Source organism: Mytilus californianus, unplaced genomic scaffold (assembly GCF_021869535.1).
Source record: "Mytilus californianus isolate M0D057914Y unplaced genomic scaffold, xbMytCali1.0.p SCAF_8, whole genome shotgun sequence".
Classification (NCBI taxonomy): domain Eukaryota; kingdom Metazoa; phylum Mollusca; class Bivalvia; order Mytilida; family Mytilidae; genus Mytilus; species Mytilus californianus.
Window position 1 is genome coordinate 72,265,265 of NW_026262734.1, and position 26,011 is coordinate 72,291,275.

At 32.6% G+C, this 26,011-nt stretch overlaps 1 protein-coding gene across 5 annotated transcripts in view; it reads right to left on the reverse strand.

Annotated features, from left to right (window-relative positions):
• LOC127712432 (rabphilin-3A-like) overlaps positions 1 to 26,011 on the reverse strand; it is a 362,038-nt gene that overhangs the window by 54,718 nt on the left and 281,309 nt on the right. For all 5 annotated transcript variants that reach the window (XM_052218873.1, XM_052218870.1, XM_052218874.1 and 2 more), the window contains 2 exons: positions 12,767 to 12,848; positions 5,458 to 5,554 (listed from right to left, as the gene is read on the reverse strand). In XM_052218873.1, the coding sequence (XP_052074833.1) occupies positions 5,458 to 5,554; positions 12,767 to 12,848 (179 nt within the window). The remainder of the gene's footprint in view (positions 1 to 5,457; positions 5,555 to 12,766; positions 12,849 to 26,011) is intronic.

Consider the following 26,011-nt stretch of genomic DNA (forward strand, 5'->3'; position numbering starts at 1 on the left):
TGTCCCCGATTTTGAAAAAGCTAATCCTTCAAAAAATAAAGCTAATATGTGGATCTTCATTACACTTAGGCATGTGCTAATAAAAATAGTGGAATATATGAAAATTTTTCCTGCAAACCTGTAATTCTACAATTTTATATATAAAATTGAATTAGAGATTTTTTTGTTCATTGATATTTCATTGGTTGGTTCAGAAACTTTAAACAGGTTTCTTCTTGCTTGGGGTTCATAACTTACTGTTTGTATATTTCTGGATTCATAGTTTGGTGAATTTGATAAATTGTCTGAAATGGTTAGAGATTGTGATGATTTGCCTTTTTTGATAATCTTTTGTGGTGTATTTGTTGATGAGTTACAAATTATAATTTTTTCATCTTGTATTTTAATTTTTTCTGTCTCTGTCAAGAAGTTCTGGAATGAATGCATGGTATGTTATCTTTCACCACCCTCTTCAAGTCTTCTCCAAATGACAAGTTTTTCAGATGGATGTGTCTTCTGATGGTGAGCTTCTATTTCTTCAAAGATGACATTTTTAGAAAGCTATCAAAGCTATGTTGATATTTTTTTGCAAGTAACAGTTAAAAATAAAACTTAGAATGAACCTTTTTCCTTATGATACTATAAGAGAAAATCGGGGAAAATCTGTAATTAACTTCATCTTCTCTGGGACAATCTGTACATTGATAGTAGACAATCAGTACACTGCATCAGAAATTGAAATCATATTTTTTTTAGTGTTTTCCTAATCTCCTTAAAAAAGTACTTCCAGCTCTAAGTTAACTTAATTTGCACATTTGAATAAGTATTCTATAATTAGAGAAATAACATTTAGATATTTGAATAATATAAAAAAAATCACTTCCCATGACTTCCTTGCTTCGGAAAAGTTTCTATTTTTAGGATTGGTCATTAAAATTCATATTGCCTATGGGAGGTCAATGATAAAAATGTATGAATGAAAAGGGAGGTTGCATAATTATTGACACAGATTTTCATTAATTCATATATAATTACCCTTTTGATGTTCTCTACATAGGAAAATCGGGAAAAATCAGTAATCAATTGGGGAAAATCAGTACTGTAATCGGGGGAAAATCACTTTCTGCCGTACTCGGTTACAGGCAGTGATCTAAATACATAGATATAGGAAGATGTGGTATGAGTGCCAATGAGACAACTCTCCATCCAAGTTACAATTTATAAAAGTAAACCATTATAGGTCAAGGTACGGCCTTCAACACGGAGCATTGGCTCACATTGAACAGCAAGCTATAAAGTGCCCCAAAAAATTACTAGTGTAAAACCATTCAAACGGAAAAACCAACGGTCTAATCTATATAAAAACGAGAAACGAGAAACACGTATGAACTACATGCTTAGATTCAGCATATCAAAGAACCCCTAGAATTCAATTTTCACAAAAATCAAACTTTGTTTAATTTTGGACCCTTTGGACCTTAATGTAGACCAATTTGAAAACTGGTCCCAAAATAAAAAATCTAAATACACTGTTAGATGAGGTATACCAAAGAACCCCAAGAATCCCTTTTTTTTTTTAAATCAAACAAAGTTTTAATTTTGGACCTTAATGTGGACCAATTTTAAAACGGGCCCCAAAAATAAAAATATAAATACACGGTTAGATTAAGTATATCAAAGAACCCCAATAATTCAATTTTTGATGACATCAAACAAAGCTTAATTTTGGACCCTTTGGACCTCAATGTGGACCAATTCAAAAAACGCGAACAAAAATCCAAAATCTAAATACACGGTTACATTCAGCATATTAGAGAACCCCAAGAATACAAGACTTTGAATTAAACCACATTGAAATTGGTCAAGAAATAAGCAATTTATACAAAATATTAGAAAAGTATTGTTTTGGCCCCTTTTTTCCTAATAACAATCCCAGCCTTAAATTTTGATTGATTTCGCTTTTCCTCACAAACTGAAATAAACAATAACAATTTTGTTTTAGTCAAATTGTTCCTTGAGACATGTTGTAACTTTAAAATTTAGGTCGAAAGAGTATTAAGCCTTTTAATAGTTTTCTCCCCTGAAAAAAGTTGCATGGTGATATAACTCATGAACCATATATATTTGGTGGCTGGATAACTAATCCTTCACCATTCATTTGATACCTAAATTATCAAAATAAATTCTACATTGTTTGATATTTACACCTTTGCGTAGGAACTATTTTGTAAAAAATATTTACTACTTTCCGGTATGTTCTTTTTTGACCGGGCCCGAGTTTGTAGTGTTACATCTTACATAGTCTACCCGAATTATTTGCCCTATACATACGTTATTTCCTGACTAGTTATCGAACATATATCTCGATGCGCACTGTAGTTGTCTAAATGTTTGTATTGGTTTTTTTTTTGCACGCTTAGTGTGATTGTCGGGCTAAATTATGACAGAACATGTTTGATTTCTTTGCCAGATTTATTTTATTGATATTACTCCATGGCTTTGTTCTTCAATTCACAGTTGTGACGTGATCGTCAGTTTGCATAGAATTCCATCCAAGCCGGTGCTATGGGCCGTCTTAAACTTGCAGTGAGATGAGAGTTTTTTTCGCTCCGTGTTGAAGGACTCACTGTGAATTTGAGATGAAGAACAGCAATAAAATCGCTGTTCCTTTCCTTTTTTGTGTTTTTTGCTGTGCATATACTGATTTTGTGTCATAGATGGATACCCCATATCCTTTCTTTTCTATTTAGTAGAGACCTAGGGTTTATTGCTTTGAGATCCTTCCTTTATGGCCTTGTAATTGAGGTCAAGGTCAAATGAAAATTTCATGTTCTAGATTTTGACCTTTATCATAACTTCATATTGGTACATGATAAAGCAATAATGTTTTTGCATTAGTTTTGGAGACTTGTGACCTTGAAAAATGTCAACAGGAAGTGACCTTGAGTAGAGCGGAAGTAGCAAAATTTGCATTTCTTTCAGGAAAAAGAACCTAGAAACTGTATATATTTTTAATCGACATACATAAACCTATCATTTGAGACCGGAAGTGACATTCTGTAAACTAGAATTACCAAATTATCTCTCTTATTTCAGGCAAAGGTAAATCGAAACCATATATATTTGGAATGAGTGTGAATAAAGCTATCCTATGAGACCAAAAGTGACATTTTTTAACCGGAAGTAGCAAACTATTTCCCTCATCTCAGACAAAAGTACATAGAAACCATATAATAGAATCAGTATGGAGAAACCTAGGATGGACGACAATAGTAACTGAGAAAACCAGAAGTGATTTAGAAATTTAAATGGTGGAAAGTCCTTCAAATGTTGTCTGAACAATTGGGTTTTTAATTTTTAATGTTATGTTGTTTATAGAGCCCTGAAATTTAGAATCGATCTATGTTAATTCATTGATCCTTTGAAAAAATGTATTCTTAAATTTAACCATTTACTCATTTTTAAATATTGCTTTTATCAGTACTAACATTGATTTTGTTTTGAAAAATTAGAATGTAATTAAATATATATTGCGATATGTGCACAGTTATGAGTACCTTAATCCTGTTTACTTAAATTTTGGCATTACTTTGCACAAGGTCATGCTTTTCTCAGACTGCTTATGACAATTTAACACTAAATACGTTGAATGTAACCTAATTGATATTTTAGTCTGGGAGAACATGATTTTTTAAAAGTTGTAATTGGCTTTGAAACAGCTTTATATTTGTTTTACAGTTTGTTCTTATATTAAGCTTTGCCATCAGAGTCCCAGGTTAGGGGAGGGTTGAACGCTCACACACATGTTAAGCCCGGATACATTCTTTATGTATCTGTCAGTGGTTGTTTTTGGTTCATGTTCGTCATATTTGTTTTTTTAAATTATATTGTTAAAAATAAGGCCGTTAGTTTTTTCGTTTGAATTGTTTCACATTTTGCATTTCGGGGCCTTTTATAGCTGACTTTACAGTTTGAGATTTTCTCATTAATGAAGGCAGTATGGAGTCCTATATCATAATTGCTTCTATCCACGTCATTTGAACTCTGGTAGGTAGTTGTCTCATTGGCAACCATACCACATCCTCATGTTTCTTTACTGACTTTAAACAAAACTCCAATAACCTTATGATCTCATTGTTTTTTATGTCGAAAAACTTATGAAATCATAAAACACTGAAGCGAACTACTTGGAGGGAGGTACTCATTGAACCAGTTTACCTACTGCTTGAAAAAGAGCAAAATTAGGGCAGAACACTTCAAGACAAGTGTTCTTCCCTCATTTCACTCTTTCTTAAATATTAGTGCCCAAAATGGCTACATGCTTTCAAGTTTATTAACTGCTATCATTTTTTTATCAAATGAGTTCTAACAGAAAATGTGCCTGTCTTGTGCGCTGAAGTCATATTCACATATATAATCGTGTAAACAGCAAAGCTTCGTGGTGCCTTTATTTTCAAAATGATTGCTATGGGGATACAGGGCGGGCAGATTCAGATGGGAGCATACTCAACATCCTCCAAAAATCGAAAAAAAAATAGTTTTTAGCATAAAAGTCGTCAAAATATTATAAAAGCACTTCCTCTTTCCCCTGTATTTGAGAGATAACATACATAAGTAATTCCATAACACTTAACCAAATGTTTTGTGTATTTAGAAAATCTGATGATGAAATTTTGATACTTATCTTGATACCTTGCATCACCTGTTCCCACAAATGACAGGGTCCCCCTCTTTAAACTGTATACACCTTTTGTATGGCTTTCTACTGGGTACAAAAAATACTTTCTCTTTTTAAATATTCCAATGTTGGTCTAATGGGGTGTCATAGGAATTTTGGATTTTCGGAATATCGGGGCTGCCCCCACACGGTCATGCTTTTTTTCTGATTGTTAATGCGGTATTTAAACTAACTCCTGTTTGATATTTTAGTCTGGGAGAACATGGTTTATATATTATTAGGAACTGAATCTGATGAGTCGAGCCTAATCCAATTGATGTTTATGGTTTATCCTTATGTTTTGCAGTTACACTACTGTCCCAGGTTTGGGAAGGGTTTTGAGCTATCAAACATGTTCCACCCCGCCACATTCTTTAAGCCCCTGTCCCGAGTCAGGAGCCTGTAATTCAGTGGTTGTTGTTGGTTGCTGTCCGCATATTTGCTAAATTGTTTATTGTGTTTAGCATTAATCAGTGCTGGTTTTCTCTTTTGAATCAATTCACATTTTTTCATGCTGTGGTTTTTTTTTATAGCTTTCTATATTGTATGGATTTTGCTTATTGCTGACGTCTGTACATGAAGTGCTCTATAGATGTTAATATTCTCATCTTTCGGTCTCTGGTGGATAGTTGTTTCATTGGCATTAATACTATATCTCCATATTTTTATATGGAACTTTTATAACACTGTTTTAAATATGCGAATCCCTTTTTTTGAAATTTGTACTCTCTGAAATAAATGTAAATGAGATAAACACTTACCTACGAAGTCGTTAGTTTTTCCAATATCTCTGTCCCACACAGTTATCTCTAAAGTCTTTTTAGCGAGCTCATTATGTTTGATTTCATATACAAATTCCTGGAAAAAAACCTTTATATATATATTATGTCTTTGATAATACTGTTTACTTAAACATTTTGGTAAGAGATCACTTTTTGGCAATCATGACAAAAAGGACTGGCTAAATGTTTTTTCAACAAAGAATGCCAATGGGAACCAACTTTACTCCTCTTCTTGCCGACTTGTTTCTTTATTCAGACGAGGCTGACTTCATACAGGACCTTCTTAGAAAAAACGAAAAGAAGCTAGAATTATCATTTAACTTCACTTTCCGCTATGCAGATGATGTCCTCTCACTAAGAGAGTGACTTAAATTTTGGTGTCTATGTTGAATGCATCTATCCCATCGATCTTGAAATAAAGGATACAACAGATACAGTTAAGTCTGCCTAATATCTTGACTTACATCTAAAAATTGACAATGAGGGTCGGTTGAGCTGATTTCAGCTTCCCAATTGTGAACTTCCATTTCTTTGTAGCAACATTCCAGCAGCGCCTACATATGGAGTATATATCTCCCAGTTGATACGATATTCTAGGGCTTGAGTTTCCTATCATGATTTCCTTAATAAAGGGTTACTGCCCACAAGGAAGCTATTAAACCAAGAGTTCTAAGTGGTGAAGTTGAAATCATCCCTTCGAAAATTTTACGGACGTCATAACGAGTTGGTTGACCGTTATGGAATACCTGTTTCAGAGATGACGACGGATATGTTCCAATCGTCGTAACCAAAATTCAGTCTTCCTTTTCCCCGAATGTGACCTACAGTATTATACTCATCACCGGGTTTGTACTTACATGAGCAACACGACGGGTGCCACATGTAGAGCATGCTTACCCTTTTGAAGCTCCGGAGATCACCCCCGGTTTTAGTGCGGTTCATGTTGCTCAGTCTTTAGTTTTCTATGCTGTGTTTTGTATAATGTTGTTTGTCTTTTGGTGTCTTTCTTTTTTTTTTTGCCATGGCGTTGTCAGTCTATTTTCGACTTATGAGTTTGAATGTCCCTTTGGTATCTTTCGACTCTCTTCTGCTACTGAAGATTGCTTGTATTTTTTATGATTTTAGATTCCAATTTAAGATAACAAATATATCAATAAAAATGCGTTCCATGGAACCCTGTGTCTTAACTGTCAGTTTAAAAGTGTAAAGTTTACTGTAATGTTTTCATTTTTTTTTAAATCAAGCTGTTTTCTTCAGATGCTATTTCTTGATTTTGAAGATTCTTTCCAAGTTTCATAACAATCCATGGAGATCTGAAAAGTTATCATACCCAAAAAATATATTCCCAGACTATCTGAAAATGTTAACTGCAAAAAGCTAATATAAAAGTAAGAGGATGTGGTATGATTGCCAAAAAGAAAACTCTCAACCCGAGACCAAATGACGTAAGTCCATCTATCAGTTAATCAAATACTTAAAAATGAAGAAAAAAAAATAAATTCAAAATTTTGCTTCAAACATAATCTCATAAATGGGCATTAGCTGTCAAATTCATGTTCACCGATTTGACCTAAATTCTCATATTTGATTTATTACATACAAAAACGTATATCCAAATTACAAAAAGTCTAAAATAAACATTTAAGTTTCATCATAACAAACAGAACTGTTGAATGACAAAACAATGCCGGACTTTTGAATGCCTACAAAATTAAATTATACCAAACCCAAACATCGATTTTTTGTTGTTTATATAAAATATTAATCCCATTTTTTCTACTAAATCAATGTTGAAAGCACTGCAAGTTATTGATTGAAATTTACCAACAGTAGAAATGAACGTTCCATATTTACATAAACAACTCGGGGAAAAAATGGGACGCGTATATAAGACAGTTTCGATTATATATTAAATAAATGTACAATACCTTATGATCACGTCTATGGGATACGACAAATGAAATTGACTTTTGTATTGGATAAATGAATCTAAATGTCAATTTGCGGACCAACATTTGAGAAATCATGGATATGGCCATTTTTTCCAACGTAGTGAAACAGTAGTTTTACCAATAAATATAACTTTGCATATTTATGAGATTTCTTAGTTAATATTGGAACTTGTTCAACACAAGAGTGCACACGCTAAAATGTCTCGCCTGCTTTACTGGCCATTGATTTTATGTTGAAAGTCTTAAAGATAAAGGTTTTACCAAAAGCATTACAGAAACTTAACATTTTAAAAAATCTATGACAATGAGGTCAAGGTCAGATAAATTGTGTCAGACAGAGATATACACCTTAATTTTTTTTATACTCCAAATATAGTTGACCTATTGCGTATGATAATTGAAAAACAGACCAAAACACAAAAACTTAACATTGACCAATGACCAATAAATATGAGGTCAAGGTCAGATGATACCTGCCAGACAGACATGTGCACCTTACAATTATTCCATACACCAAATATAGCTGACCTATTGCTATTAGTATTTGAAAAACAGACCAAAACACAAAAACTTAACATTGACCAATGAACCATGAAAATGAGGTCAAGGTCAGATCATACCTGCAAGACAGACTTGTACACCTTACAATCATTCCATACACCAAATATAGTTGACCTATTGCTTATAGTACTTGAAAAACAGACCAAAACACAAAAACGTAACATTGACCAATGAACCATGAAAATGAGGTCAAGGTCGGATATAACCTGACAGACTGACATGTACCCATTACAATCATTCCATACACCAAATATAGCTGACCTAATGCTTATAGTATTTGATAAACGGACCTAATCACGTAACTTAAACCTTGATCACTGATCCATTAAATGAGGTCCAGGTCAGGTGAACTCTGTCTGAGGGACATGTAGACATTGCAAGGAACATATATAATAATATACAAATTGTTTACGCCGCCGGATAGTAATACCTATGTCTCGCATACTGCGACTTTCGTCGCAGGCGAGACAAAAATGAACCTGTTAGACGTAATCAATGCACAATCACAATAGCAATTACCATTGCGGTCATAAAAGTTTCGAGGAAGATTATCGTACTCAAGACTCAGAAATCAACCAATCAAAATAGTGAATTTGATGTTTCGAGCACACATTTTGTACCCCGAGTACTGAGTATAGTTTTATGACCGTGGGCCTAGGTGTACAGAACTGAATACTTTTGAAAAAAAAAACAATATAGCTGCTACAGGATACAGAATAATAAACTTGGAGTGTTTACAAAAACATGTTTCTGAGATACACGCTATTATATGTGATAAAGCAAGAGAAAAGGCTATTGCCGGTGCAGTTCCAATAATTTTTGAATCACAAGTAGCTCATTTTGAACTCGCTGTCATTCTCGCTGAAAAAAGTACTGGATGTGGAAAGAAATTTCATTTTGAAACAAGCCCATAGTTGTTGAACGTGGGATCAAGACATTAAAAGACATCAACGTCAGAGCTGTGTGGGGTTCTATAGTCAGTGGAAATAAGTTCACCTCAATGAACAATTGGCCAGCATGGACTCACCAACTATGGCATAAAACACATATAGTATTATCGAACATGAGATTAATCAGTGGTGAAAAGTTATGGTAGACGAAGAAATGTTAGCATCCATAGACTTAGAGAAAAATGTTGCAATAGAAAAGAATAGATACCATGAAGGTCTGCATAATTAAACAAAACTATGATCATGGCCAAATGACTATGCGAGCTGATTTAAAAAAAAAACATAATCCAAAACAAAGAACATAATCCAAAACAAAGAACATAATCCAAAACAAAGAAACAATACAAGAGTGCACACGCTAAAATGTCTTGCCTGTTTTACTTATCATTGAATTTATGTTGAAAGTCTGTTACATGAAGGTTATACTACAACGAAGTATCACATAAACTTAACATTACCAATGTTCTATGATAATGAGGTCACGGTCAGATGAACCAGGCCAGACAGACATGTACACCTTATAATCATTCCATACACCAAATATAGTTGACCTGTTTCTTATAGTATCTGATAAACTGACAAAATTACGAAAATTTATCATTGACCAATGAACCATGAAACTGAGGTCAAGATCAGACAACACCTGCCAGACAGACAAGTAGACCTTACAATTGTTCCATACACCAAACATAGCTGTCCAATTGCTATTAGTCTTTGGGAAACCGACCAAAACACGAAAACCTAACATTGACCAATGAACCATGAAAATGAGGTCAAGGTCAGATGATACCGGCTAGCCCGACATGCACACTTTACATTCATTCCATACACGATACATTGCATAAGGATAGAAATTTCTAGAAAGTAATTATATTTTCAAACTAGAGGCCAAACCTTATATAATGTGAAAAATCAACATAAGCAAAATAGGCATTTTCGTCTGAACTACAAGGGCCCAGCTGAACATTGAGTAGCATTTGATATTGGGCCCCTGCTATTATTTTTTCCTGATTTTATTTACCCTTGATTAAGACCCCTTCATGAAATGGGCCCCTCAAAGAGTTGTTGCATGGGTTCTTTACGGCAGAGAGCATGGAACTGTTTCAACACAAGACATGCGATGTACATTTGCAACGTGCCATTCTGATTTTAGATGGGATTTGATATGTATAACACATATAGTCAATCATCCCACTTTATCAAGGATTGTACACCCGATCAGAAAATGCCAGGGTTTGTTGAATATTTGTAATTTACCGTGGATGAATTTTGTTGTAAGAACATTAAATCCATATGACATACACATAGAGAGAATCTATAAGGAAACTTTACTTTGGCAAACAGAGATGATTCCAAAAATTACAACTTTCTACTATAAAGCTTTACTACCAGAGTTAGCTTCTCCACGCTTCAACAAATACCCTGGAATAAGAGAATCTGGCATATGGGTAAGGAAGCGTTAAAAGCGCTTTTATACATGTAGGAATAATCTTCTACATGCACTCTCATAACCCAAAAAATGAAAGTCTAGATTCTATAAGTACTTAAATACGTGATAATATATATAACAAAAGTGACATATATAATAGCCCAATCATTCTTAGGTCAAGTTTACATCAGAGAGTTATATCTTTAGTTTATTGATAAATATATCTATGTAGAATTGAAGAACGGTTCGTTTAAAAATATGTCATTACCAAAGCATTGACTACAAAACTGTTGAAACCCTTTAGGATAGTTTATCCGCCAAATGCTGTAATGTATTTGAAATTTAAAATTAATGGTTTAAAATAACTTGATTTCATTTATCTATATCTAGCCATACTTATGTAGATGGAAACAGGTGAACAACAACACTGTAAAAATAAGGATGTCTGATTTTGATAAGTAAGATTGTTCTAGTTATTAATGCTTGTAATATAGGCATTCAGAGTTTTCAAATAAAGTAGATCATAGTGTAAAATATTGATCAATTTGATACTGCTTTAGTGGTAAAAGACTGTGATGCATATTTTTTTATTGTATAATGTAAATGAACAAACACTTGTTTGGTTCAAATAGGTGTGGCTTTGTCCACAGGAGATACCAAAATTAAGTTGGTAGCATAAATTATGTTATGATTTATACAACACACATAAGTTATAAGCAATGTAAAATTTCCTATTGTGTACAAATTAAAGTGTTTTGTTAGAATATGACAAAAAAATTCTTGTAATCAGGGTTGGCAAAGTATTTCCCGGGCGGGAAAAACCGGGTTTTCCCGACTGGGCAATACTCCTAGAAACGGGTAATACTGGGCAATACTGGGTAATATGATTTTTCAAGCTTATTTTTACACAAAATAGTAAAGACTTGTTGTAGTTAAATAGCATTATAGCTAAATATATACATTTTATACAGATAACCATTGAGAGTCATTCCTGAAGATTGAAAATTCAATTTCTTCCTTTTCTCCACTAATTCTATGTAGGCAGAGTACAAGTTTTTGACATATCAGGATACCTTGTTAATTTCCAAGCTTTGTTTCAATATTAAATCCAAGTTGAAAAATGCATTTTATTGCAGTGTTTAAGTGAATTGTTAATTTTAATTGTTATACAATCATATTGCTAAACAAACACCCTAAGGGGACCGGCCATGAACATTTATAGAAATCAAATTGCTGATAATTGTAATATAAACAAATCTGTATTATTATCTGAATATTACTTATTAATTAGTGATGTACATAAACATATGCTCAAACTTAGTAAACATTTTTAGTAACGAACAAAAAATGTTTAAAAGTAATTTTCCTTACATAGATTTGTTAATTCTTATAATATTAGTTATATTTATTTAAAAAAAAAAAATGAATTCTTCGACTTTAGTGTATTGCATTTGTGATTAATCACTGAATCCTCTTTGAAATTCAGGCCAGTATTTCATATTACCCAGTATTACCCGGTAAAACCCAGTAAAACCCGGGTTTTCCCAGTATTTCCCACTGGGCTGGGCAATACTCATAAAACCCGGGTTTTTGCCAGCCCTGCTTGTAATACTATTTAAACCTTAGACAAACATTATATGACTAATCAGTTAGTGGGACATTCAAACTCATAAGTCGAAAATAAACTGACAACGCTATGGCAAATAAAGAAAAAGACCAAAAGAAAAACAACTGTACACAAAACACAACATAGAAAACTAAAGACTGAGCAACACGAACCCCACCAAAAACCGGGGGTGATCTCAGGTGCTCCGGAAGGGTAAGAAGATCCTGCTCCAAATGTGGCACCCTTCGTGTTGCTCGTGTAAGTTCAAACCCGGTGCTGAGTGTTATTCGGTAGGTCTCATTCGGGAAAAAAAGGGTAAGCAATAATCAGAAAAACAGTGGTTTGGTAGATAACTCTGACAAAAAAAGTGTCTCGTTAAGCGGTGTCAATTTGGAAAGAATAATTACATGTACAAAATATGAAAGCAAAATTTTGCAAAACAACATAATTGCCTTCCAAAAAAATTTGACAGTGGTAACTCTTAAACTGATCTCATCATAAACTGTATTAATTGTTAACAATCTGCTATGAGCTACTATGATGATGCAAACATTAATTAATGTTTTGTCTGTTGGTCTTTTTCTTTTTTAGCCATGGCGTTGTCAGTTTAATTTCGACTTATGAATTTGAATATCCCTTTGTTATCTTTCGCTTATCTTTTAGATATCACAAGATTTTCAAAATTATTTTGAAACATCAATTTATACATTTATTTGCAAAAACTTTGCAAATAACTAGTGTTTGTCATATTTTTATCAATAGACAGGTATCATGTTTTATTCAACCATACCTCGTTATATTCTGGATTCAAAGTTTTCTTTTTTACAGCAGTTTTAAATTTAGATTTCTTGTCTTTGTCTGGTTTCAGATACCTACAAAATATCAAATCAAAATTCTGCCAAACTTGTACATATAAATGTGTGTTCAGTGTCATATCTTATTTCATTTGCATAGGTTTGACATGCATGTGTAATGTTTTGCTGTCTAATAATTCATGTTATTGAATATAATTCTGTTGTATATAACTCATTTCAAATTATTCTCCTGAGATTGATATACATAGTCAATATTTGAACAGCTTTCAGATTAAACTTATTTTTTATGCCCCACCTACGATAGTAGTAGGGGCATTATGTTTTCTGGTCTGTGCGTCCGTTCGTCCGTCCGTTCGTCCGTCCGTCCGTCCGTTTGTCCCGCTTCAGGTTAAAGTTTTTGGTCAAGGTTGTTTTTGATGAAGTTGAAGTCCAATCAACTTGAAACTTAGTACACATGTTCCCTATGATATGATCTTTCTAATTTTAATGCCAAATTAAGAGTTTTGACCCCAATTTCACGGTCCACTGAACATAGAAAATGATAGTGCGAGTGGGGCATCCGTGTACTATGGACACATTCTTGTTGTTTCTTAATTTTGTATATTTATTTATTTTATTGTCTATACTGAGGTGAAATTACAAGATCTGATCAAAACATTTATAGACAGAGTTAGTCAAATCGATACTGTTATAGTTACACAGACTTTTAATTTTGACAACTTCTTTAAAAAAAGATCAACTACTTAACCATATGTTGTAGTTTGCAGACACATCTTTTTAGTTGCACAAATTGAAACGGTGCTAATACAAATTGCTAGAAACACTTTAAACTCTGTATTATAACATGCATTATGGATACTGAAATTTACAAAATCATCCGGAAATTTAGTGTTTTAAATATGTAGAGATGTCAACTACCGCTAGGGGAAAATAACGGGAGGTAATTAACCGGCCAAAATTCCTAACCATAATCTTTCTTGCGTTAAGTCGCATAACAGGTTATTGACAACACGTCAGTTACGAGGGGAATGTGTGGGAAACACCAAAAAGACTAGTTGTAGCGTGTCATTGGTTTCTTAGGTACGCAAGAAAAGGATATTTTGGAAATATTGTTCAACACAGCTTAAACCTCTATAAACCATTCAACTGTATATCAAAAAAATATGCCAAAACAAATAATATAAGTTTTACTCGCATAATAAACTGGACCCGACCGATCCGTGTTTTTTTTTAAAAGGCTGAAAAAATACTTTCCTTTTGGCTATAGTTCGTGTTGTATTTGAGAAATTTAAGTCATTATCAAAACTGGAAAACAAAATAAACAATTTTTATAATATATAACAATTAAGAGCAGATAAAATATATTAAAATGTAATATAAAATATCAGCTGCAATTCATAATGCAGCTTTTTATGGAGATAATTGAATGAGCATACAAAAAAGAAATGCATGATAGTCAATAACAGTTAACTCCCCTTGCATATAAGTTTAACTACGAAGGTTACCGGTATTATTTTACAGATACAACTTCTATGTATTATTTCATTTTATTAAAATCTAGATTTCTGCTTAATATCAAGTCAATATCTTTATAGCATTTGTGTAGTAAACCAACTTAATAACCCAAAAGGCCAATTTTCATTTATATTTCATATTTTTAATTTTTAATTTTTAATTGATATGCCTAAATAATGTTTCCAAATGAAAAATAAATAATAGCCTCTAATTTGTTTTATTGACATATTGGACAGAAGATATATAGTAGCATATAAAATGACACTTTGAATGGCTTATAATTACTCAGTATCAATGAAAACCCTGTTATGAAAACATATTGTGTTGCTTAAAAGGGACCTGTCTAATGTTTCCTTTTTATATCTAGTTTGTGTGCTTTGATGTCCAATTTTAGAATAGTTGTATTTTATTGGGCCAAAAACATGTTTGAGATAATATATATCAATCAATCTCTAACCAAATATACCAACACACTTTGACTATTCAAAATAATATGGAAACACAATTACATTCTGGCAACAGTATTGATTTGCTGATTTTCAATGAAAAACTGTTATGTTTTTAATAAGTTGATAAGTCTCTGTATTAAAAAAAAAAATTTTCAATTTCAAACTAGGAAAAAAGAAATTAGCTGGTTACATTGACCTTTTGAGATATGGTGTCACTTTTAACCTATATAGCTCTGAATACAAAATAGTTTTATACAAATCTTTGGTATTTTTAGTGACAAAAAAGCCATACATAGGAGTGACATGAACTTTTAAACAAGAGTCCCCTGAACTTGTATCGATCACCTAGCATTTTTGCCAAAATAAATGGATACATTACAATAAGATTAGGTGTGTTGAATATATAAACTATGAGGACCAAAATCTGTCTTGCTAGATTAATTTTCAGTATATCATTTATCGTTATAACGATAATTAAAAAAAATAAAATGGGTTAAAATTGTGAGTTTCTGCTAAACAAGTACTATCTTTAAAAAAGACATCTGTGCGTTCAGATGGGGGCATTTTTTGAAACATCAATTTTTTTATGACTTTTTGATCATATCTTAATGCCTAAAATTTAATGACAAAAGTCTGATGAACCCTGATAGATATGTACATCTATAAATACACCAAATGTAGTTGACCTATTGCTTATAATATTTACAAAACAGACACAAACACAAAAACTCAACATCGACCAACGAACCATGAAAATGAGGTCACGGTCAGATATATAAAACCGGTAAGATTGACATGTACAACTCACAATCGTTCAATACACGACATATACTAGTGCTTTTACTATCTGAGAAACGAACCTTATCAAGTAACTTCAACCTTGATCAATGATCCATGAAATGAGGTCAAGGTCAGGTGAATCCTGTCTGACGGCCATGTAGACCATGCAAGAAATCCATATTCCAAAAATAAACATCCTATTACTGATTATAAGTGAAAAGTTTACATGACAAAAAACTACACACTTTTTTAAGCAGTCACTGAACCATGAAAATTATGCCAAGGACAAATGGACTTATGGCAGACGGAAACTTCGTAATATAAAGCATCTGTATACAAAGTATGAAACATCCAGGTCTACTATCCTTTTTAATACATGTATAAAGCTTTATACAAATAGTTTATCCTGCCAGCACTGCCTTATTGTAATACCTATGTCTGACAGTCGCTGGCAAGACAAAAATGGGCAACACACTTTAAAAGCAATAACTCCTATATTGGCCAATTGGACTATTTCCGTCATGTTGACATATTTCTAGATCTAATTTGCTGATATATAGACAATTTCATCCATCATGACTTATTTTTAAATCTTATTGTGTTGGCAAATGACTTTTCCCGCCATAATTACTGATTTGTATATCTTATTTTGCTGAACATTTTTGCTTTTATTGTTTCGCTCTATCTATCAGTTTTGTAAAATTGGGTAAAAATTGTCTTTTAAGGACGATCTCTCCTATACGGGTCAGTTGATTATTTCCGCCATGTTAAATTATTTGTAGATCTTGTAGTTGCCATATAACTAATTTGTATATTTTATTGCGTTGAACATTCATGCTATCTACAGTTTCTCTCTATCTATCATAGTTTCTGCAAAAACTGCAAAAATTGATAAAAACCGTCTTCAAGGGCAATAACTGCTTAAAGAGGTCAGTTGACTATTTCGGCTATGTTGACTGATTTGGAGATCTTATTTTGCTGAAAATCTGTACTATATAAAAATTCTCTCTATCTGCTGTAGATTCGGCAAAAAATGCAAGAATGTGGGTAAAAAATCAGCTTTCATGGATAATAACTCTTATAAGGAATATATTGACAATTTCAACCTTGCTGACTTATTTGTAGATCTGATGGTGCTTAACATTTTTTATCAAAAAATTTTTGTGTTTCTCTATCAGTTTCTGCAAAAAAGCAAGATAAATTTGTCTTTCAATCAATAACTCACAAAAGGGGTTTATGGCCGTTATGACCGATCTGTTAATCTAATTGTGCTGAACATGTTTGCTTTTTGAAATTATAAATGTTCCTCACCTTAGCAGCAATATATACACTAAATTTATCCGCGCATGGAGTTTACATTTCTCAACTCACACAATATTCAAGAGGTTGCAGCTGCTACTCAGACTTTGTTAAACGTCATCGGTGTCTGAGCAAAAAAAAAAAATAATGAGCCAGGGTTTTATCAAAGAACGTCTCGTCTTGTTTCCTCATCGGAAAGTACCAAAACCTAATAGAAAAATATTCAGTGTCTACTTCACAAATTATACAAGATGTTCTTGAGGTAAAGATTCTAGATGCTGAAGTTGTGTAATTTTATTTTCTTAACAGTTTCCTTTTATTTGTTTTCATGCTATTATGTTTCTTTTGGTCGTACGACGTTACAGGATATTTATGCATCCCCCTATCATGTTTTTGACTTTGGGTGTTCCTGGTGTCCTAAAGTACGATTCGGACGCAAGAGGTTTTTACAGTAATGTTTCCATTTTGTTTACCCTTGTATTTATATTTTACTTCATTTGTACGTTATCAAGAAATTGTATACTATATAATGGTAAATTTTATGTATCCTCGTGTATTGTATTTTCGACCTACTAACATATTTCTCCGAATTTCCCTTTTATATGTTTGAACATAGACATGCCTAATATTTTAAGAGTCACTAGTATACTTGTGCATAAAATAATTGTATCTGAAATATATTTCGATCTTAAATTATTTTTTTATATGAGTTCATTAGATCGATGGCACGTTTGTTGACAAAAACTAGCGTCTTGTGTGTTCGACCTATCTAAGAAACTGGTCCAAAGTCGGAAATGACATGTCGTACAAATCCGGAATTGGTAAAAATTTGATGCCAATGTCTATATCAAATTATTTAAATTGTTAGGAGGCGATCAAACTTATGACTTAATGAATTAAATGGTTACATATACAAATTTAAGATAAAATATATTATTTTGATATCTTTATTTGACTAGTTGTACACATTTCACATGAGGCACTTTGGAAGCAAGTTTGATCTTGTATACAGTCATTTTTTTGTTCAATAGTTATACTTTAGTGAAGGCATTGTGGAGTGAGTATTGTCTGTAATTTCCGCTGACAGACAGATGTTTTTGTAAATTAAAATTAATCTATGTTTTATTTTTTTAGTAAAATGCTGTAAGGATCATGCAGATTTCCGTATTAAAAATAACTTTAAGTATTACAACTAACCACCTGACAGTCATGTGACTTAATGACCTGGATGTAAACTTCACGTGCAAAAAGTCCCCCTGCCATATTTCTAGAATATTTTTTTTTTTTTTATAGATTCTTTTTGAAGGTAAAAATGGTATTAGTAAAAGGGTACACAAATGTGATATCAAATAATAAAACGTAAATAGTTAATTACATTAACTTTACTTGGAACATCTTAACCACCACGTGGTATTATTTGATATTATTACTAATTATAGCAGCCGAATATGACGACACACGGACATGCGCAGCATACGGGAAGTGAATCTAGAATTAGGTCGAAAATGTAAGACGGTCGAAAACACAATACGAGACGATACTATCAACTACAAAATCTTTTTTATCGGCGTCTTTGTTAATATGCTATCAGCTACAATTTTTTTGTTGGCGGTCTTTGTTAGATTTATTTGTATGTTTGTTTGATTTTTTTAGACAGTTGTGTTGTATGTCTGTGATGTATGTTTACACGGTTTTGGCTGCTGGATCCCAATTATTTTCACATTAACCTAGTATGTCTGTTTGGGTTGCTCATCCACTTTTGTCGGACCTATAAACAACTATCATAAAAGTGGGAGGATAAGTTAGCTATGAAAAACCAGGTTAAACCAACCATTTTCTTGGGAAAAGTTAAGAATATGACAGTTGTTTCCACTCGTTCCGTTGGTTGATAAAAGAGAGTTGAAAGATACCAAAGGGACATCCAAACTCGAAAGTCGAAAATAAACTGACAGCGCCATGGCATAAAAAAAGAAAAAGACAAAAAAACAAACAACAGTATACAAAGCACAACATTGAAAGCTAAGGACTGAGCAACACGAAACGCAACAAAAACCGGGGGTTATCTCCAGGACACTTTTGTAATTTAGGTGTCCAATACAGTGAAGGAAGAATCAGTTCTTTATCGTTGGTTGAAATTCCAAAAGAACATAGAACAGACCTATGATTATCCAGGATTTCCTCCTTGGTAAATATCGTGGGGGTATATGTTGAGTTTCCGGGTGAATTGTATGTAATATGATTTACACACAAAAACGATGTTGTTTGGGGCTTCATCTGCGGGGACAACAACATATTTGTCATGGAGTCAGGACAGGTGCTTTGCAACATTTGGGTCTTTAAAGATTGGTGTAGCATGTATATTCATAATTCATAATTCATTTATCCGTTCGGCAAGAGTATCTGCGTCTTCTTTCTCGCGTTTAACTCATTGCCTGGCATCATCCTCGACTCTAATCCATCAGTATTTTGAAGTTGTGTTTCCAATTGATGGATTTAGGTTCACGATATTTCTGGCCTTTGGATAACACATTTCGCAGAGAAGTGTTATTTACAATGTTTTGGTCACCAGTAATAACGTGGCCAGTCGGATCATTCACGAATGGGGAACTAGCACAGGTGCAGTCAGGAGGTTTAGAAGTTTAGTCGTCAGTATTGAGATCCTGCAACACGTGTTTGTAATTGAAAATTGTACTTGCAATTGGTTTGGTATAGGTATAAGAAATGATAGATACAGACTGATCTTTAATATAGGGAGGTATTTTTGAGTGAACTGATTTATGATGAAGGATATTGTCCAAGTTGATGTCATCGAGACCTTTGTTGTCAAAAGAAAGTTTAAGAAAGGATCTTATCTCCTTTTCACCTTTTCCATTGCGAACTGGGTCTGTGACTGGCAATATCCAAGATGATAGCTGTTTGGTTGTATTGGTTTGAATGGGGGTATGTAACAGTGGTTTTTTTTAACTATAAGTTATACAGAAAATGAAGTTTTGAAAGAGATGGTGAATAAAGTTTCGTGCGAATGTGATGAATACCAAACGGCTTTGGAATAATTTGCAAAAGGTCATTAGTAGAGACATCATGGGGAGTAGGTGATGTATGATGACGATGACCATGACTGCGTATACATAGAGTTGAAAATAAATACCTATATCATCAATTTTGGCATTGCAACCATATGGTGTTGCCAAAAATATAAAAAAAAGTTGAGAGCATCAAAGCAAAAATTAACCTAAAAAGAACAGACAAAACTGTTTAGGTACACTTTCCCAAGGGGACACAATTTTGATTTTATTTTCAAATTTGTCAGAAATAGCTTTCCTTTAAATGGCTGTAAGAACTGCGGTAAATGATAGAGTAAGGTAAAACAGAAAAAGATCGATAATGCTCAATGATAAAATTCAGCATAATAAAATTAGTCATGCTTAGTACTGATCCGGCGAGTCTATCCATTTCTGATGTTTACGGTTTGTTTTTATGTTGTGTTATTACAGCACTGTCTATGGTCAGGGGGAGGGTAAAGCGCTTATAAACATGTTAAACCCTGCCTAATTATTTTTGTGTGTCCGATGCCAGGAATCTGTAATACAGTGGTTCTCATTGGTTGCTGTCTGTCATATTTGTTTTATGTACATTGTTGTAGTAATAACTAGGCCATTGGTTTTCCTTTGATTTTTTTTCGTATTTTTTCACTGTGACCTTTTATAGATAATCTATACAGTATTGATTTTGCTCATTGTCGAAGGTGATACTGTGACCTGTAATTATTTACATCTTTTTCCTTTTATAGGTCTTTATGAATGGTTGTATCATTGGAAATCAATGTATATCTTATTTCTAAATTGTCATATGCACAACTAAATGGTGGAAGAGAAAGGACAGCTAGCAAATGTCTTGGCTTATTAACTGAGGCAATGTTTAACTCCTTTTATATAAAACAGCTTTCATTTCATGCAGACAAAACATGAAATACATCTTGTTATTGTTGGTATATCAAAATACAATATCGTCCTGCATATGGATAAAATAATTGCCAATGGATGTTAAGCAAGCAATTATTAATCAATCAATCAATCAACTAAAATACAGTCAGCAAGTCAAAAAGTAACACCTTTTGCTTGATTGGGACAATCAACGATAAACAAAGAGTATTGTGAAAGTACTTTCATTCGTTGGGTTCCAATTTTCGTGGTTTTCGTGGATGGCTTTATCCACGAATTTAAGTGTCCAACGAAATATAACAACTGTTGTCCAAATTAAGACATGGAAAGATTCCCATGTAGGTTACAGGCATATGATATAGAGAATACATCGAATATCAGAAACTAACTATGAACTATATATACAACTTCAGACAGGATTTAACCCATTTAATCTTTAAAAAAAACCTTCACGTCTTTTAACCTTTTAATTATCATGAAAAATAGTTTTGATCGATGAACGTCAGACTTTCGGTGATGATATGCGAGGATGAATTGTTCATTTTATCTCCTCAAATTACCGAACAACAAAAAAAATTCATATTGGGCTTTCGTTTTTATTTCATATGAATTAATTCTTCAATTCAAATTACATTTGTACCATTTCTTTATGCAACCGTTTTCTTCAAGCGACATGTTTATGGCACAATTAACACCTTTCATGATCGTTAATCTGTTCGATCTCGGTTTAATTAGTGTCATCACTTCTGATTACAAGTGTTCAACAATTGAAATAGATATAAGAAGATGTGGTATGAGTGCCAATGAGACAACTCTCCATCCAAGTCAAAATTTATAAAAGTAAACCATTATAGGTCACAGTAGGGTCTTCAACACGGAGCCTTGGCTCACACCGAACAGTAAGCTATAAAGGGCCCCACAAATTACTAGTGTAAAACCATTCAAACGGGAAAACCAACGGTCTAATCTATATAAAAAACGAGAAACGAGAAACACTTATGAACCACATCAACAAACGATAACTACTGAACATCAGATTCCTGACTTAGGACAGGTGCAAACAAATGCAGCGGATTTAAACGTTTTAATGGTACCAAACCTTCACCCTTTTTCTGAAACAATAATGTAACATCACAACATAGAAAGACACACTATGAAATATCAACTGAAATAGCTTAACTCAATCAAAGGACATATTAACACCATTGAACATACACTGAACAAATAAATTTGACCTATGATACAATGTAAATACAAAATAAATAAACTAAGGGAGACTAATAAAAGTAACATGTTATATCGGTATGAAATGTTAAACAATTAAAGAAAAACAATATGCTCGAACAAAAATATCAGCCATTTGCAATAACTTTAAACACAGGTAAATGAAAATAATTTTTTGTTAGGTATACGTGTACAGTTCAAAAAGAGAAAGGAAATATTTTTACAAAATAAATAATTTTGATGTTCATAGTACGAAGTGAAAATTTATAGTAATACCAAACACTTATCAAAGCTGGCATATAGACCAGATATAACCCTGAATAACATTAAATAACAAAAAAAGCAATACAATTAGTATCAACAGGTCATATAAACAAGAAAATACGACTTGAGAGTACTCGCAGTTACTGACAGCTAGTTAAAAGCCAAAACAATTAATAATAAAAAATCATGCATCAGAGACTAAAATCAACTAAAATACATCCCAGGGATTTTGTATTTTAACGTCATGGACAGCCAAAGAAGACATGACTAGTGCAATGCCAAAAATAAATGTATCGACAGACAGTAGGATAGTTAGGAGTTTAACCTCTTTATAGATCAAAACAATCGTGGGTGTGTCTTTATACATCCCGTTTGAAAAGAATATGTTTACTTTGCAATTTTGTAATTTTCTTCAATCGAGACAACTCAAAAGCACAGATGAATTAGCTTATTTCCGAAAGCATTATCTTTATTAAAAATTTGATGAATGTTGTCAGTAATGAAAGACGAACAAGTAAGTGAAAATGAACACCTTATTTTGCAATGTCCCACAAACCATTATAAAATTACGAATGATTATTTTTAAGAATCTTCGATTCTGATGGCTTCAAATTTTTCTCTCTATTTTGTTCATCAGAAAACTAAAATCCACGAATTTAAGAACCCACGAACATGTAACTTTTGCTCAAACCACGAAAATTGATATCCACGAATAAAAGTACTTTCACAGTATATATATATATATATTATCATATTACATCTAAGGAACTATAAATTTGTTAAAAAGTTTTGCCCAGGTATGTATAAAGTTAAATCACAAAAATACTGAACTCCCAGGAAAATTCAAAACGGAAAGTCCCTAATCAAATGGCAAAATCAAAAGCACAAACACATCAAACGAATGGACAACAACTGTCATATTCCTGACTTGGTACAGGCATTTTCTTATGTAGAAAATGGTGGATTAGGCTATTCATAAAAATATATCATTCAATAAAATATATAAAAAGTGTATCTGTTTTTTATCGAGCCTGCAACATTTCTGTCACGGAAGAAACTCAGCGGTCCTACATTATGTTGTCGTCAACAGCGTCAACATTAAGGTTCAGTGTATGGTCAAAGTGTTGTTAGACATCAATAACTTTGTCAAACTTTCATGGAATTTTATGAAATTTGGACAGAATTAAGCTTTATTATGACAAAAAAAATATCTGGAGCAAAATTTTGAAAACATTTGTTTTTCTAGTTTTGAGATATAGTCTAAGGTTATTTTTTTTCCAGTCATCGTAAATTGGACAGAAACTTTTTATGATCAAAAGGTATACAACGCTAACTTATTCGTTTTCCCCTATTTTACTAATAGGACTTAGTTTTTTTTAAATTAAGTTAACAAGTTGATACAGTCTGTTGTTAAAATTTGTTAGACATCAATAACTTTAAATTGTCAAACATTAATAGAATTTTAAGAAACTTTGGCAGCAGCTTTTTTATGATTAAGAAATAATGTCGAAAGCAATATTTTGTAGATAAATTTTTTTTTAATTTTTCAACATTTTACTGATAGATGGACTATTTTGCATTTAACATTTACATACAGTATGGGATAAGGTTTTTATGCATGATAATTTGTAAACCTTCATGGATTGTAATAAAACTTGGACAGAAGTTAAGTTTGATTTTTCAAAATAATTTCTGTATTTTACTGATCAATGGATTTACTGTTTACAGTCAACATTACACTTTTACGCTGACAGCAGCAATATCAGGCGAGATACGTGGTTCCACGGAACCTTTAACAAGTTTTACCTTATTTAGTTGCCCTTTTTTAGAATCATCAACTGGTTTGTCAAAAGAACAACTTATCAGGAAAACAAATAAATAGTTTTCAACATGAACAAATTTTCTTTCTCATTATGTTGCTAGGTTATGACGAAAGTAATTATAAGCTGAAATATAATAAGAATGCATGTTTTGTCCTGCTAAGCACACCCCTACTTAAAATTCAAGTATCTACAAACAGGAAGTAGATTTCTAACAGATATGAAAAATGCTCATAAGCACACATTAGAACTCATCACTGTTAAGCTGCTGACCAAATATGAAGTTCTGCTGTTCTGTTGTATATGTACTGGAGAAATGTGTGACAAAAAATTCAAAGTTCATTTAACACATTAAAAAAAAATCGTAAGGTTTCCGCGTTTAAGAAAGATACTAAAATTTGAAAAACTTTAACCACAGAGTGAATGTAATGTTAATTGGCAGAAAAACTAAGTCCATTTATGAGTAAAATACGGATAAACAGCATTTTTTTTTACAAAATTTACTACTGGATACTATCTTATGATCATAAACAAGCTTCTGTTCAAGTTTGGTTGAAATGCAGGATAGTTTAAGAAAGTTATTTTAAAAATTTGAAAAACTTTAACCACAGAGTGAATATTTGTGGACGCCGCCGACGACGACGACGCCGTCGCCGACGGAATGTAGGATCGCTATGTCTCGCTTTTGCGACAAAAGTCGCAGGCTCGACAAAAATCAACATATTCAGAAACAGGAAGTAGGTGTCTGATGGATCTGAAAAGAGCTCACATTGTACACTGTACAAAGCACGGGGTAATTGTAATAGGTAATCGTTATCAGTTGTAAAAAGTAAAATCACAAAAATACTGAACTCCGAGGAAAATTCAAAAAGGAAAAGTCCCTAATCAAATGGCAAAATCAAAAGCTCAAACACATCAAACGAATGGATAACAACTGTCATATTTCTGACTTGGTACAGGCATTTTCTTATGTAGAAAATGGTGGATTGAACCTGGTTTTATAGCTAGCTAAACCTCTCACTTGTATGACATTATCACATGTCATCAGTAATCATGCAATTTCTGATAACAAGTAATCGTAATTTAATCAATTACAAAAAACATGTGTAATCATGATAACTTACATATTACTTTAAGATTACATTCCTATCATTAATTGGTGATTACAAATTTGGTATATGAAAATAGCTTTTGATATACAAGCATGATTAAAAAACTTACGAATCATGATGTTTCATTGTGAGATTATGTCCTTGTGATACAAGAATATGCCTTGAAAACATTTTGTGTTCCCTGATAGACCACTTCTGATATTAACCCCAATTTTTTTTTACACAAAATATTGTTATAACTGCATCATCATTTATTATGGAGATTTTTTTCCAATTTTGACCTTAATGATCGACATCAATGAGCCCACTTAAATAACAATGGCATTAAGAACCAATTTTGTTTTCAATTTGTATAAATTTTATTTTCCATAAATATTCCAATATGTACTTTCTATATATATGAATTATTGAAATTTTTCATACTATCATATACATAATGAAAAAAAAAATGTTGACACAGAGATATGTCCCGCCTGTATATAAATTTGATAGTGATATGCAAATGTTAAAAGTAAAAAAGCAATATTTTAACATGTTAATTATGCAAAATGAACCTTGACTGAAGAGAAACAAGGCCAAATAATTTCTGATATAAAAGACATGCCAATGCTAATACAGCTAATATCATTGATTAACTTAGGTGGTTCCCCTAAACTGACCTATAATCACAAATTTCAACACGTTAACTATGTAGAAGTTCAAAGTCAATAGACCATGACTGAGGGGGCGGGAACATATGATCTCTATGGAAATGAGATGTGCCAATGCTTATAAAACGGCATACCCAATATAATAGACTTACCATAAGTGGTTCCT